We start from the raw sequence: 16821 nt of genomic DNA on the forward strand, positions 1-16821 counted from the left end.
ATCAATGTTCACATCTAGTAAACCTTTATCACCCGCTCAAAGAATAACTTCGCCTGAGAAACCAAGGCACGTGACCTCGATGCGTTCTTTTTATTGGATTAGACAAGAAGTCTATCCGGCGGCAGCCATCATTGCCGTGGTGTGGGGCGAGTTCTGTCGGAATTGGTGGAATATTTTGGCCAAATGCGGCACTAAGTATTAAAGTAAGTTTTCAAGCATGATCAGGGTTAAAGATTATTGTATGTTCTTCAAATTGAATATAATTTGCACCGAAATAATCGTCAGCTGAATCCGTATGCAGTAACTTAAATAGAGATTGATGACGTTAGTACAATCACATATGCCCGGTGTTTGAAATCAACACATGGGCAGGTGCGCGTGGTTCTTGACATTTGTCCATTGAAATTGACAGCTTGTCATTGAATAGTATTTGGTACAAAAGACCACTTTTCATAAATGCTCCACAACAGAAATGGCTGTTAGAAATTTGCATTTGATCTTTATGGAGGAAAAGAATCATCTGGAGGTCAAGCAAGGACTCCCGTCAGAATGAAACTGGCATGCTCGAAGCAAATATATTTTATGGCAGGTATTAAGTCTCGCCCACCTTGTTTGTGTCCAAACTAACGAGTTAGCGGGTTTTATTTATTGAGTGCAGTATTGTTTTAATAAACATAATAACGGAGGAACTTGTTTGATTGTGTCCATTTGATGTAAGAGAAATATTTCAAAAAGTGCAATAATACACATTCTTGGCATAGGAGAAACACGAGTTTTGTCAGGTTAATGTCAAACATGACTAAAACTATGCCTGACTCTTAGAAAGCAATGCAACATGTACAGTTATAGACAAGTTGCACACACCTTGAAGTGTGACACTGAATATTAGTAAAGTTATCTATATCCCATGTTATGGCCAATATGGTCAATTATTAGCTAGTGTCCATGAGTTATGGATCAGTGATGAGGCTAGTGGTTCACAAAAAAATCAAATCAGGACATCATCAATAGTATGTTCATTAATGATGTGTAGGAAACTAATTCCTGAGAGCTGATCTCTGGGTTAAGTGAAATTGCTTACTCCTTGACTAAAAGAGATTTACCAGTGATTATTGTGCACAAAATTGGAGTGTTTTCAATGTGTCTCTCTCGCACGCACGCACACACACACACACACAGCATTGAAGGTAATAATGTTAAACTCTCAACTCTACATCATGTCTCTTCCCCTCTAGTAACAGTGAAGATGTCCAAATATGCAATAATTTATCCTGATATCAGTATGAAAAGAAATATTCATATTTATAATCAAGCATTAAATAAAACCTATATTTGCTTAGTGTTGAGGTTGCTGACTAGGTCTAGATAAAGCATTCTACAAAGCATTTACTTGATTCAGTTATCATGACCTTCACTTTTGAGGGTTCAGTTTGAAAGTGGTTTTTGATCAGCTATGTTCTAATTATCATGATCATATGATGATTTTAACAATAACATGTTTGAAAGTCATCAATGACAAACATCCAGTTAGACATGATTTTACAGTGATCAGCACAATAGAACAGCAGTAAGATTTTGATTTTATATTTTGCTTGTTGGTGGATTTCTAAACATATTCTTTCACCCTCAAAATGTAAAGTACAAATTGCATCTCTTGATTACATTATGATGAAAATATTGGTGAGCATGCGTAAACAAATGATTTGGTTCACTTCTTACGCTTTATTTCTGAAATATAATTCCTTTTTGAACATTTGTAATGAATATTTATCAAGTGATCAGTTATTGCTGTCATCTGCGCCATAATTTAGGATGTGAAATTTATATTCACAGGTGCTGGTTGTGCCTAAATATTTCCACACCCGACCATCACAATGTTACTCCGGCTTCAACAAGCAATTCACCTGGTAGACAGTGTTGGATCCAACATGCACAAGATCTCCACACGATGCAGTCGTGGATTCAAATCTGCAGCTCGCTTCTACTGCCAGAAGGCGGAGAAGGAGGCAGTACAAATCCCTGGCACTCCATACAAAAATCTAACCATCGGCGTTCCACGGGAGGTTTTCCCTAATGAACGCCGGGTTGCCCTGTCACCTGCAGCAGTGCAGACCCTGATCAAGAAAGGGTTCACTGTCAATATAGAGGAGAATGCAGGAGTGGAGGCAAAGTTTCTCAATGAAGACTATGCTGCAGCCGGTGCCAATATAAGCGCAGCTAAGGGTGCATATGAGTCAGACATTGTCTTGAAGGTTCGGGGACCAGAGGCTTCAGAAATAGGTTTATTCAGAGATAATGGAACGTTGATCAGTTTCTTGTACCCTGCACAAAATAAAGCTCTTCTGGATGAACTATCACAAAAGAAACTGACAGTGTTTGCGATGGACTGTGTGCCACGCATTAGTCGTGCTCAGGTCTTTGACGCACTCAGTTCCATGGCTAATATTGCTGGCTACAAGGCTGTAGTGGAAGCTGCCAACAACTTCGGTAGATTCTTCACAGGTAAAAAAATATATTATTTACAGGTATGATTAACATGTTCAGTGTGGTCTCATTAATTTGAGTAATTGATCAATTCTATCAAAAACATCCTTTATCATGTTTACATTTCAAAACTCCTTAAATATGTCAGAATAAAACTTAACATTTTCGTATAAGTATGTTGATTTTGATTTCATTTAAATATTTCACTTTTGAAGAAACAGTGGCTTACGGAACATTTAGTGTATCGGTTTTGATTAATACAGGTTGTAAAACTAATGTTTTTGTTTCAGGTCAAATTACAGCAGCTGGAAAGGTGCCCCCTGCAAAGGTTCTGGTTATAGGAGGGGGTGTTGCTGGTCTGTCAGCTATTGGAACTGCCAAAAATATGGGAGCCATTGTAAGAGCATTTGATACCAGAGCTGCAGTGAAGGAACAAGTCGAGTCCTTCGGTGCAGAGTTCTTGGAAGTCAGTGTGAAGGTACGAGCTTTAACTTTACTCCTTTAACTCCGCCATATAGCTGGAATATTGCAGAATATGATGTAAAACTAGACTCACACCTTTAAATGTTGATTACAGATCCAGGGCCTAGATTTTTTAAGTTCAGCCCTAAGATAGTTGTAAGAAAATGTTAATCTATGGCACTTACGAATATCTTAGCCCTCAAAATTCATCAGAAATCTGTGCCCAGGTGAGCTAATAAAACATCCAGGTGTGCTACGGTGACATGACTCAAGTCTGACATTTTCTTCAGGAATCGGGTGAGGGTGGAGGTGGTTATGCCAAAGAAATGTCGAAAGAGTTCATTGAAGCCGAGATGGCACTGTTTGCCAAACAGGCTAAGGAGGTTGATATCATCATCTCCACTGCTCTCATCCCAGGAAAGAAGGCTCCAGTTCTCATCAAGAAGGTGCGTGCCATCTCTACCTCTTGTATATCCTGACTTGATGCTGTTTTTTCCTATAATTGCTGCTGACATTTAGATAGATTTGCTGAGTAATTCTTCATTCCATGGTTTACCGACAAAGGTCCACATTAGAATCGATCTTCGGTAACCCATGCTTGTCCTAAGAGGGGACTTACAAGATCAGATGGTCAGGCTTGGTGTCTTGACATGTCATATTGCAGGTCACTGCCATATACTTGCTGAGTGTGATGTTAAACTAACTCACTTGCTCACTCGCATATTTCATGAAGTTAAACTGTGACATGTACCTTTTTAACCCAGATGCAAGAGTGGCATCCAGTGCAAATTATTTCAACGTGATGATACCAAGCCCCATCATATGCTTGTCATTCATAGAGAATCTAAGTCTAAACAATGCAGTATTTGTGGTAATGAAAATCATGTGATAGATTTACACCTCCAGCACAGTGCATTACCATATTCAGTTATCATGAGTGCACCGATTTGCATTGCTAGTGTTAATGGTAAACAGGTGTCCAGTGGTGTAACTATATACAATATAACTCAGTGATATTTGTCGAGTTTTGGTGTTATTATCCTTATACCATTATTGACAAACTTTTTGTGTGTCGATAAAATTTCATATGAAATAATAGAAGTTGTTTTCCTTCAAATTTGTCTGTTTACTTTTCAACTGCTAATATCCCAGTCAAAGAAGCGATGCATTTGAATTTCTGAAGTCTGTTTTACCTCCCTTTCTGCAGGTGAATGACAAACCCTAATTACTCGTTTGCAAATGTCAGACACAGTGCTGTATAGCTGTACTCATTACACAGCTAGTGTTAACTTTAACTTTAGTTTAAGAAAAATGATCACACTGAAGACAGTTCCTGCACTAGAATGTTTGTTGCAGTACATGGTTGAGTCCATGAAGCCGGGGTCCGTTGTTGTTGACCTTGCTGCTGAGGCAGGAGGTAACATTGAAACAACAGTACCAGGTGAAGTCACCAAGTACAACGATGTGGTGCACATTGGCTACACTGACCTGCCAAGTCGTCTTCCCACACAGTCTAGCACCCTGTATGCCAACAACATCACCAAGTTTCTTCTGTCGATTGGTAGGTACTAGGGATGACTACTGAGAGTGAAGCAACTATTGCAGCATATTTTTGCAACAGTCCTTCACGACCAACTATTGTAATACTATACTGTGTTTTACCCAGTGTCCTCAAATTTGGTGACAGCCTACACTAAGGGATTATGCAGACACCTGTCAGTTTTGGTGCTCTTGACTTTATCTTTCATACTTTTGTTAATGCAACATCTCAAAAAACATAGCACCCAATGTCTCCAGTATTTTGACAGCCTATATTAGGTGATTCTGCAGACGTTATTTCAGGCATCTTGTATGTCATCCAAAAATGTAGTGAATATGTTATAAAGTTTTTGTTCTTCTTCGGCAGAGGTGGACATAGATATATTAATGGCAAACACTTTTTCTCTGTGAATTGCCTCATTTGAGGTCATTTCTCAAATGAATCTATAGTTTATACGAAATAAAAAAACCCTTGAAACTTGAAATCCAAATCAAGTGAATAGTTAAACAGTTAAGCAGGGGTGGATAGCTGTAAAATCAAAATAAACAAACCCGGTACCTTTGCACTTTGTATTTATCAACATTAATGAGAGAGCATGACATGTATTATCTGTGTATTGTCAGACATTGACATGATTCTCCTACTGGTTACAGGAGAGAAGGATCACTACAACATCAACTTGGAGGATGAGGTTGTCAGAGGCTCCATCATCCTGCAGGAGGTAATTCACAGTAACTTGTGCACTGTCAAGTGTGTAGCTGACATTCATACATGGACTATGATGTAGTTCTCCGTCACGCTTCTTCAGTTCAGCATCGTCCTTGTAGCCCTTCATCATGCTGAAGCTCACCTTGCCTCGCCAGAACTTGATGTGATGCCTGTGGCTCACATTCACATTGATTTATCCTCACACCTGTAGTTCACCTTCACACCCATAGAACCCCTTCACATTCATGCTTCACCTTCATACATGTAGATAACCATTGCACTTGCACATTACTGTCTTTCCTTTAGCTCCTCCACACACCATAGCTCAAATTCACACCTGCCTCACCCTTTCCATCCGTAGCTGACCTACAAGTTTGTAGCTCCTTTCTCACTTATAGCTCACTACTTCTGTACCTTACACATCTCTAACTGCCCTTCCCATTCTTAAAACATGTAATCAGACATCTTGGCCTGTTCGTGCCTTAGTAAATCCCCGTTGAAGATATTCTAGGGTTATAGTTTTTTCTTAAGCCCAACCAGGACTCTATTTAAACTTGCATTATCATCAGTCTGTTTCCTTCTTTCATCATGTTCTAGGGGATGTGGGGTTGCTTGGGTGTTACAGCATTCACTGGTCTTGCTGAAGACCTTATTTCATAACTATTTCCCACATGAGCTCTATTTGTGAAATTTATTTCTGGTGTACCACACTATGATGCTGCTAGAATATTGCTAAAAGTGGCATTATACGCTCACCAAGTCGTTGAGAAGGTTAGTATTCCTATGTGAATTATTTCAAATATAGCATTGATGGTATTCAGCACTTTGCTCTGATATTCCATACACAAAATGGATCTGGTGTTGAAGGGTAAGTTGATGTGGCCTCCACCGCCCCCACCCCCACCTTCTCCAGCAGAGGTAGCAGCAGCAGCAGCAGCAGCAGCCCCGGCAGTGGAAAAGGAACCACCCCCACCACCAAACTACTTCAACAACACTCTCAAAGAATCTCTTATGTACACCACAGGACTAGGAAGTATGGTTGGTGAGTGTTTTGTGGAGGATGGGCGGCCATTCGGTGACATGAGGATCAAAAGGATGTAGTAATGATTTAAGGTCATGATGGGCCCGTGAAGATCCAATTTAGAATTGATCTTCAAGAGCCCATGCTTGTCGTAAAAGGCATCTTGCAGGATTGGCTGCTCAGACTCGCCAACTTGGTTGACTCGTGTAGTTGCATCCCAGTTGGTTGCATCACTAGATTGTCTGTTTCTGACACAATAATTTACAGACCGCAGCCATATACCTGGACTATTACTGAGTGTGGCATAAAACTAAACTCACTAGCTTCCTCTTTAATCGTTCACGTGCCACGCCTATGACCTAGTTTAGATTCCCCACATGGGTACGTGTGAAGTCCATGTCTAGCGTCCCTCACCATGATATTGCTGGAGTATTGCTATAGAGCTGTAAAACTGATATGGTATGAAACTGTCGCATTGAAAACTGTCTTGTCATGCAACTCGTGAAGGCGCCGGGGTAAAATAGGCCTTCAGCAACCCATGCTTGCCATAAAAGGTGACTATGCTTGTCGTAAGAGACGACTAATGGGATCGGGTGGCCAGGCTCGCTGACTTAGTTGACATGTTATCAGTTCCCAATTGCACAGATCGATGCTCATGTTGTTGATCACTTGATTGTCTGGTCCAGACTCGATTATTTAGACTGCCGCCATACAGCTGGAATATTGCTGAGTGCGGCGTAAAAAAAAACTAAACTCGCTCACTCACTTATAATGTGATGTATCAGTACTATGATGGACTGACTGTCCTACAGCTTGACCTCGTACAATTGTCTTGCAGGTCTCGGTATGGCCTCTCCCAACTCAGCTTTCACTCAGATGGTGACCACATTCGGACTTGCAGGAATTGTTGGTATGTAGAAAGTTAACTCCGTTTCATATTTGATGTGTATGCCTCAACTACCTGATGGAAGATGGCAGATCTTCAGCATGAAACAGTACCATAGAACACGTGGATCTAAGTGTAGTAAATCTTGTAAGTCCTGGCTTCAGGTGGAATATCTCTGTATCTGTAACACTTATGTAGCTTTTCCAAAGTAATTGTTTAATGAAAAATAACTTTTATCTTTAAAATGTAACTAATGTATTTTCTGATAATCATTTAATTGATGCCTCAGATGTGTACTCAGTAAACTGTGCAGAAGATTTGCAAATAGGAAGATTAAGAGGTATATGTAGGATGCTGTGCTTGTTGACAGAGGCTCATTGGACCCTTAAAGATCAGTGTCAGGATTGATCTTCAGGAACCCAACGTGTCATAAGAGGCGACAAATGGGATCAGGTGGTCAGACTTGCTGACTTTGTTGATGCGTTTCCTTCTATCCCAGTCAATGAGCATAATGTTGATCACTGGATTACCTGGTCCAGACTCTGTTCACAACTACCTCCATGTAGCTGGAATATTGTTGAAAGCAGCATTCAACAACAAACAAAAAAGCCTTTATCATCAAAGTGTGCTGTATCAACTTTCATACATCAATTTACTTTGAAGAACATTCAATTTCTTTATTAACATTTGTTTCAATGTTTATTCCTTGATAGGTTACCATACTGTATGGGGCGTGACACCAGCTCTGCACTCACCTCTGATGTCAGTCACTAATGCTGTCTCGGGAACGACAGCTGTTGGGGGCCTGCTGCTCATGGGGGGTGGCTACATGCCTTCCAACACAGTCCAGTCTCTGGCAGCACTGGCAGCCTTTATCTCCTCCGTAAACATTGGTGGCGGATTCGTGGTCACTCAGAGGATGTTGGACATGTTCAAGAGGCCAGGTACTGAGGTTCTATATAAATTCATGATGGTGCATTGTCAGTGTTCTTAGTGTCAATGTTTGACATTCAGAGGCCATTGGATAGCTTTGTGGTTGAAGCGTCACTCATCACCCTGAAGAACTCGATCATTGTGAAACATGACATAAACCAAGAATCGCTTACTCGTATTAAAATAAATTAGTGATGACTTATTAATTATTCTGTACTATTCCATATTCATTTATAACTCTGCTTTATTTTTGATATTTGAGTCGGTGATAAAAGCCTTCATATTATGGATGTCCTAATCTAACAAGAGTTACTTCCCTTGTATTGTGAGTAGTTATTCATGGCATCATCCCAGCACATTGTTAATCAACAACAGTGGACTGGTTGTGACAATTTGGAAAGGAATATCTGGGTTAAGGATCAAGCATTAATTTACATGATCAAATCGGCCCTTTGTCCCACAATTCCAGTCCAAGGTCTGAGACATATCACATGTATGTGTATGTTATGCTTGTTAAATTCATGTAGTGTGTGGTAACTCGAAATTGTAAAGGACATGGTAGGATCAGGCCTTTGGCTGTGATAGATTTGTAAAGTTTCGTAAAATGTTATAGTCATCTCACAATTATTCCGTTTCATTTGGTGCGACATGAAACTAAACTCACTCACTCCTTTTCATTTGTTAGTTTGTATTTTCTTATAACATGAGACGTTATATATGCAAGTAAATATATTCTTGGTTTAAAACACATAAAATATTATATTTGGTCAAGACTTTTGTCATGTGCAAATGCTTTTGGAAAATCTCTTAAATTCACCTTTACATTCAGCGGCAACACAAATACAGGTAGTGCTGGTCATACACATCTTAGATGTGTTGCCATTAACAAAATCTTTGTGAACAAAGTTGATAAGTATCCCAAACATTTGTTATATGTTACTCTTTTGGAACTAATGTGAATCAGGAAAATAAATACCCTCACTGTGATTTGTGATTTAGTCTGACACTGAATGATTTCTCTACTTCAAAATGTCATCACATAATGGTCTGTTTCAGATGATCCCCCAGAATACAACTACCTGTATGGGATCCCTGCCGCAGCTTTCCTGGGGGGGTATGGTTACACTGCCTCAGCTGGGGCGTACCCGGACATCCACCAGATGGCGTACTTGGCAGCTGGACTCTGCTGTGTGGGCGCACTCACTGGGCTGGCTTCCCAGAAAACTGCCCGCATCGGTCAGTGTTGTAATATCACTATGTCATCAGGGGCGGAGGGCTAGAATAATGGTAAAAGAGTCAACTCATCACGCCGAATATCCACCTTCGATTGTCAACATGGGTACAGTGTGTGATGCCCATTTCTGGAGTCCAATGCCATGATAGTGCTGGAGTATTGCTGAAAGTGGCATAAATTCATATTTGCTCATCATATTTGTTGTTTTAAAGGTGGTTTGTTGATTATTGCTAATGTGCTTTTGTGGTCCTCACAAGAGTTTAGACTGTTGTAACATTACTGAATACAGTATGAAAAAAAAGTTTTCTAGTGCACAAGACACTACACTGGTTTATTGTGCAGATGAAAACAGATTGTTTGCCAATTACAAGTATGTAGTATTTATATCTTATACTCAAAAACTGTTATTTTTAAATGTCGACTTTTACTGGATAACTCAATCATTTCATTTAACTTCAGTAGGTATACATCATTTAGCGTCAGAACTGATATATTTTCTTTGTCATTGCCTAATAATAACCTTCCAAAAGTTTGTTTCAGTTAGGTTTACGTTCATTCAAATTCAAAATGCAAGTGCATTAGATTTCTTTCAATGTTGACAATGCAGTATCACACCAGTACTGTTATACAAACAAGAAATGAAGTAGTCTAAATTGTATGTTCATGTTTTATCATTGTTACCTGTCTACAGGTAATGCCCTTGGCATGATTGGTGTGACATCGGGCATTGCCGCCACCCTGGGAATGTTGAAGCCTACCCCAGAAACTGTAGCACAGATGGGAGGCTGTATGGGCCTCGGTGAGTCACACCTCTCCATGGATAACAACACAACTTGTCAAAGTTGGCTGGCTTGCTTAGTGGTAATAGCGTTAGCTTGTCATGCTGAAGACCTTAGTTCGATTCTGAATATGAGTACAGTAGGTGAAACCTGTATCTTGATAGTACATGAATGGTCCTAAAAGCGGCGTAAAACCATATTGACCGACACTCACTTACGGACTAGCCGTTTTTTCTGAATTAAGGTAGTTTTGTTTGCTGCAGATATGCTGGAATACTTCTAATGATTAAATATACATGATACATTTTTATCTTGATATAAGCCATGTTTAATGACTTTATGAACATAATGTCTGACAAATCTGTGATGGAAATATCTGATTCAGTATTCATGCCCCACTGACTGAATGTGTTGTAGTTTTAATTAGGATTTTGCAGTTTTCCGTGCTGTCTTTACCACATGTTGTTTCCATTTTAAGGAGGATTAATGAAATGGTTCTTCTTTTGCGTTTGCAGGTGTTTTGATAGGTGCTGTTGCAGCAAAGCGTATCGAGGTGACGGACCTACCCCAGATGGTGGCTTTGTTCCACAGCCTGGTTGGCGCTGCTGCCGTCCTCACCTGCTTCGCAGAGTACCTGCAAGAGTACCCCCACTTTGCCACAGACCCAGCTGCTAATGTCATCAAGACATTCCTCTTTCTGGGGACCTTCATTGGTGGGGTGACCTTCACCGGGTCTCTCATAGCTTTCGGAAAGCTGCAGGGTGAGCATGAACCACAGGACCTCATCTCACAGATGTTAACTCTTTCTTAAATCACACGGATCCAGTAATTTGTCATTGCAAAGCCCTGAACTGCCCCATATTATTGACGTTTATTATTGTCCACAGTTGCAACACTCAATCGGGGACTATGTATTCAGCAGCATCCATACATACCTGAATCTTGTTAACATGATATCTCGTTAACTGTTGCACCCAATTTCTTGGCCCACATTTGGGCATCACAGACCTCAATCAATTTGAATTGCTTCATTTTTCTTTAGTTGTGCTGGTCATTGCCATACTGGGGCAACCACTTTTTATGCATTTGACATTTTTTTGTCGTTGTACCAGTTGACCAAAAATCATCAGAAGGACTGTTTTCATAGACAGTGGTAATAATTATTTGGCTCTACAATATGTCATATATATGCTTCATGTTACTTTTTATCTTGCATCACAGGACTTCTCAAGTCAGATCCCCTGCTCTTGCCGGGTCGCAACGTGCTGAACTCAAGTATGCTGGTGGGCAACATCGGTGCAATGGCCTATTACATGGCCAGCCCCAGCAGCACTGTCGGACTCAGCATGCTGGGTGCCACCACAGCACTCTCCAGCTTGATGGGCATCACTCTCACTGCTGCCATTGGAGGTAATACTACAGACCACCACTTACAGACTGGTGCCATACCTCTTCTTACCCATGAAGATCCCATTTAGAATTGATCTTCAGTAACCTATACTTTTCATGTCCCAGTTGCGAAGATCAATACTCATGATGTCAACTACTGAATTGTCTGGTCCAGACTTGATTATTTACAGAGCACTGCCATATGACTGGAATATTGAATTGTGTGGCATAAAATGAACTCGCTCTACAGGCAGATAGTGTTAGTAAGACCCGTGAAGGTCCCGCGATAGAATAGGCCTTCAGCAACCCATCCTAGCCATAAAAGGCAACTTTGCTTGTCGTAAGAGGCGACTAACGGGATTGGGTGGTTAGGTGTGCAGACATGTCATTGGTTCCCAGTTGCGCATATCGATGATCATGTTGTTGGTCACACTTGATTGTCTGGTCCAGACTCAGTTATTTACAGACCACCGCCATATAGTTGGTATATTGCTGAGTGCAGCATAAAACTAAACTCATTCACTCATTGTTAGTAAAGCCACATCCTCCTTAACAGATCTGAATACATACATGTCATCTCTGTACCACAAACATTTTTTGTTCTGTGGATGTAAATATGAAACAAAAATCTTGAGTTAGGTCGATAACCAGCATAGAAGAGGACTGCTGTGTTTATGACAAAATTGATTACGAACACTTCCTGGGTTGCTGTTCCTTTGAAACATGTGCAATGTTTGTTATTACCAGGAGCTGACATGCCAGTGGTGATCACGGTGTTGAACAGCTACTCTGGCTGGGCATTGTGTGCCGAGGGCTTCATGATGGACAACAATCTCATGACAATCGTTGGTGCTTTGATCGGTTCATCTGGCGCCATCCTCTCCTACATCATGTGCAAGGTGAGCCCAAATAAACAAGACAGTCATCAGTATCCCCCACAGTGGCAAAATACTCTTCATGAATTTGTCTACTAGGTATAATTACAGTATGTCAAATGTTTTGGTGTGTGAATGGCAGAGTGGAAGGAGAGTATTGTAAGGTTTTACAGTTCTGCTCCAGTAAAGAACACTGCCATCATATTCAGTCGAATTCGCTGCCATGGAAATCAAAAAAAAGTACTTTAGAAATCCAAAACTGCCAAAAGGCACCAGTACACCACCAGACCTATCTGCCATGTTTCTTCAGCAGTTTTCAAGTCAATCTGATGGACATATACTGGTGCCTTCTGGTAGCTTTGGACTTCTGAATAAAATAATTTATGCATTTCCATGGCATAGAAACGATTCAGGCTTAGTATAAAAAAAAACAAAAAAACATCAAGCTGGACTTAAGTAACTGTCAGATTATTTGTTCTTTCAAATGTGTGGAAACTAGGGTGATATGTATCTTAGGCCTAAAAACCAAGACTCACCCTAAGTGAGAAGCTTGTTAGCCAACAGAAATTGAGGATAACAGCTGTCTGTAGTCTGTAGCTTCATGGGTTGTTAGGGCTCTTAGGTAGCCTCGTGATTAAAGCGCTCATTCATCACAAGGGTACCGTTAACCTTATGGGTACAATGTCTGAAGTCCCATGCTGTGATATTGCTGGAATATTGCTAAGAAAGATGTGAAACTAAACTCACTGACTCATAGATTGTGGTTTTGTAGGAGGGATTGCAGCCATTAGGATTAAAAGGAACTTGTTGTATTGCTCATTTTCTATTTTTGTCTCTCTCTCAGCCATGCTGTGTACAATGTGTGAAGCCTATTTCTGGTGTCCTCTGCCGGGATATTGCTGGAATTTTGCTAAAAAGCTGCTTGAAACTTAAGCTCACTATGCATTTAGAGTTTGAAATAAGCAAATCCTCCATGAGGGTTATAGGTCATTTAGGTGCTATCATTATTCAGTAACTCAGGGATGCTCGATATATGTCTCACCATCTCATGTTGTTGATTTGTGGTGTTTCAGGCTATGAACAGGTCACTGCCCAATGTCATCCTGGGTGGCTACGGAACCAGCTCAACCGGCACAGGCAAACCCATGGAGATCACTGGAACTCACACAGAGGTGAATGTTGACCAGACCATTGAGATGATCCGAGACTCCAAGAACATCATCATCACACCTGGTTATGGCTTGTGTGTGGCCAAGGCCCAGTACCCCATAGCTGAGATGGTCTCATTGCTCAGAAAGAAGGGACATAATGTACGCTTCGGCATTCATCCTGTTGCTGGTACGTTGTTAAGACGATCATCTAGTGTTACCAAGATGGGCTCAATTTTGTGTAAACAACATCGTTCATGGTGAGATATTGCACATCCTTGTTGACAAAGATAAAGTTTTGAGAGGTCATGGAAGGCCATCTCACCGCAGATATTGCAGCTGAGGTGCCTCCCAGAAGGACTTTGTCATTGGTTCTGGTTCCAAATTTCTGGCTGGAGGCCAATGTCTGTTTCACAATGGTATTCTAAAATCTGTTTCATCCTTACAGGTAATAACAAATAATTTTAGCGATCAGATGGTTAAGCTCAGTGTGACAATTACGGGCAGTGGGGTAGTCAAATGGTTTGCTTGTGTAAATTTGGTTAGATTGGCAACTATATGCGAAGCCCAGTTCTGGTGTCCCCTGCTGTATTATTGCCAGAATATTGCTAAAAGTGGCACAGCATTAAAATCACTTGAGTCAGTTACCCCAAGAGCAGAACTAAAGTTCAGAAAGAAAAAAATGTTTTAAGATAAGAGAATGATTTCACTGTAATTATTTTTCTGACTGTTCAGGACGAATGCCTGGTCAGCTGAACGTGCTGCTGGCAGAAGCAGGTGTGCCCTATGACATTGTTCTGGAGATGGATGAAATCAACGAAGACTTCAAAGACACCGATCTTGTCATGGTAATCGGTGCAAACGACACTGTCAACTCAGCAGCTGAGGAGGACCCCAACTCTATCATTGCAGGCATGCCAGTGTTGAGGGTGTGGCTTTCAAAACAGGTTTGTAGCTTTTGTTCAGTTTGACCCAGTGGCTATTCCAATGCAGTTATGCAATGGGCCCCCATACATGTTTTTGTGTTAGGGAAGTAATAAGTGGATTCGTCAGATCTAGCTCATTGATTTTGGCCAAGAAGTCTGATCATCACATGCTGCAGGATTATTGTGCCAAGCCTATTATGGATATGTTACTTTTGGATTGTACATCATGTTCCAGCTACTTGACACCAGCCTTTAAACATTTCAAAGTCACACCCTGCTGTAGTAATGGCCTTTGAATAATATTAGAATTATTCAGTGTTTCTGATAAATTCTGTAGCAGCAAGTGAACATTTCTGCAAAATATTTATCACAAACTGCAAAAGGAACTACTTGATCAGACAAAACTGTCATTGAACGGATAAGCGACAAACCACAAGCATTTTGAGTTCACTATTTAACCAACTGTAATGACATTCATAATATCTGTCCATATCTATTGCTTGAAACAGTACTCACTGGAATCGTCGTGTTCCCATTAAGTTCCAGGTCCGAATTTGCCTTTAACAAGTTGTGTTTGTTGGATGAAGTCGCTAACTGGATCAAGTGGTCATGCTTTCTTAATTAGTTGATGCATGTCATTACTCAGGAAGATCCAGCTTAGAAAACCCTCTTAAGTAGGCTATGTTTGTCATGAGAGGTGACTAATGAGACAGGGTGGTCAGACTTGCTAACTTAGATGACACTTATCGTCGTATCCCAGTTATGTAGATTGTCTGGTCCAGACTTGATTATTTACAGCTTGAATATTGATGAGTGTGATGTTAAAGAAACAACCAACTGATCGATGCATGTTGTATCCAAAAGGCCTTGGTTGATATCATGGTGCCAGTGTATTTTATGGGCTACTATCCTACAGACAGACTAATGCTTTGTGCAACTTTAAACAACAAAGTGTACTCTCTGATCCAAATCGTAGTATCCGAACAGATGGTCAGGAGTTCAGTCCCCAAGTTGTTTAGTGTTGAAAGATGGCACTAGTTACCCCATCTGCCCAATATATAAGGATTTTTCTAATGAGGTATCTGTGTTCTGCTGCATGATGCCTCTGTTGGCTTTACAGTCATGTATTTTGCAACAGAAGTAAAATAACCAGTCAAGGGATGTTTAGCCCCATGTCAGCCTTCTGAAAGTGCAGTTCTGAATATATTTCCGCTGAACTTTATTGTTTGCCTTCAGTAATGTATTTGCCACTCATGACGTGATGTTTCTTTCCAGGTCATCGTGATGAAGAGAACCCTGGGTGTAGGATATGCTGCCGTAGATAACCCAATCTTCTTCAAGGAAAACTCAGGCATGTTGCTAGGCGACGCTAAGAAGACCTGTGATGCTCTTCTATCTAAACTGCGTGAAACTTATGAAGAATAATGTAGTCTATAGGTTTCTGACATTATGTACATTTAGAAATCGGCCAATTCATAGTCAAGATTGAGGTAGCTGTCAAATTCTCAGGATCTGGTCAAACTCATCTGAAAGATGTACGTTTCCAGATTTTCATAAGCATTTTTAAAAATTCCAGGGATCTGATTTTGAGAGGATGTCAGCTGCCCCAAGCAATGAATTGACTTTCATGACTGAGTGTGAGACTGTTATTTAACACAGCTGCAAATGCTTGATGAGAGTCTGAGAAATTGTCCTGTGTATTTTATATTTTACATCTTTGACCATGTGATCAAATTAGGGAAAAAAATGCTGTTCATAAGGGCTGGAATCACATTTGTGAGGTACCCAAGAATTTGTTAGAAAACCTGAAAATTATTTGCAGTATGATGACATATATATGGCATTCCGACCGGGGCTTGTAACTTAAGATTCTGTTTTAAACATCTCACAAATAAGTATTTCTTTTGTCAAAATGAACATAGTATAATTTTTATTGAGAGCTTCTTTACTTATAATGCTGGACTGTTACGTTTACAAGTCCAGTGAACCACAAAGTGCTGTGTTTAAAGTGCTAGCGCACGACTGTATTTCTTCAGTTGAGTGACATGTATGGTGAAAGTCAGTGTGTTACTGATGAGGTGAATAAAATTCTGAAACCTCCTCTGTTGTTTTTTTTGGGTTGGCAGAGCAGCTAGAAATACTAGGGCCTGATGTGTTCTCTTCGAATGTTACTTCAAGGTGTTTCTGTGGAAAAAGAAGATTAAGTGCATTTTCTGTCGGTATGTTTCATTTGCCTCCAGTCACATGACATTTGTTCTTGAGTGTGGAGCAGACTTTGAAATATGTGCCCAACACTAGAAAAGTGAGATTTATGCAGCCATCTACCATTTAGTTGACGCATTACACCAGCATAGTTTTACCTCCAGCTGGGAGTCCACACATTTACTCTCAGTGATGTGTCAGGCGTGGTGAAGGGCTTGATATTTGTCATTGTAT

The 16821-nt window shown here is 40.4% G+C and overlaps 1 protein-coding gene across 1 annotated transcript; it reads left to right on the forward strand.

Annotated features, from left to right (window-relative positions):
• Positions 1–72: 72 nt before the first annotated feature.
• On the forward strand, positions 73–16485 carry LOC137277683 (NAD(P) transhydrogenase, mitochondrial-like). The gene is made up of 17 exons (XM_067809554.1): positions 73–203; positions 1834–2502; positions 2775–2962; positions 3237–3392; positions 4303–4507; positions 5140–5207; positions 6062–6236; positions 7054–7125; positions 7815–8045; positions 9091–9270; positions 9960–10067; positions 10563–10808; positions 11269–11457; positions 12184–12335; positions 13385–13649; positions 14195–14406; positions 15661–16485. Exons 2-17 carry the CDS (start codon positions 1875–1877, stop codon positions 15808–15810), a joined length of 3225 nt encoding a protein of 1074 aa, XP_067665655.1. The 5' UTR covers positions 73–203; positions 1834–1874; the 3' UTR covers positions 15811–16485.
• The last annotated feature ends 336 nt before the right edge of the window (positions 16486–16821 follow it).

This window comes from Haliotis asinina, chromosome 3 (assembly GCF_037392515.1).
Source record: "Haliotis asinina isolate JCU_RB_2024 chromosome 3, JCU_Hal_asi_v2, whole genome shotgun sequence".
Taxonomy (NCBI): Eukaryota; Metazoa; Mollusca; class Gastropoda; order Lepetellida; family Haliotidae; genus Haliotis; species Haliotis asinina.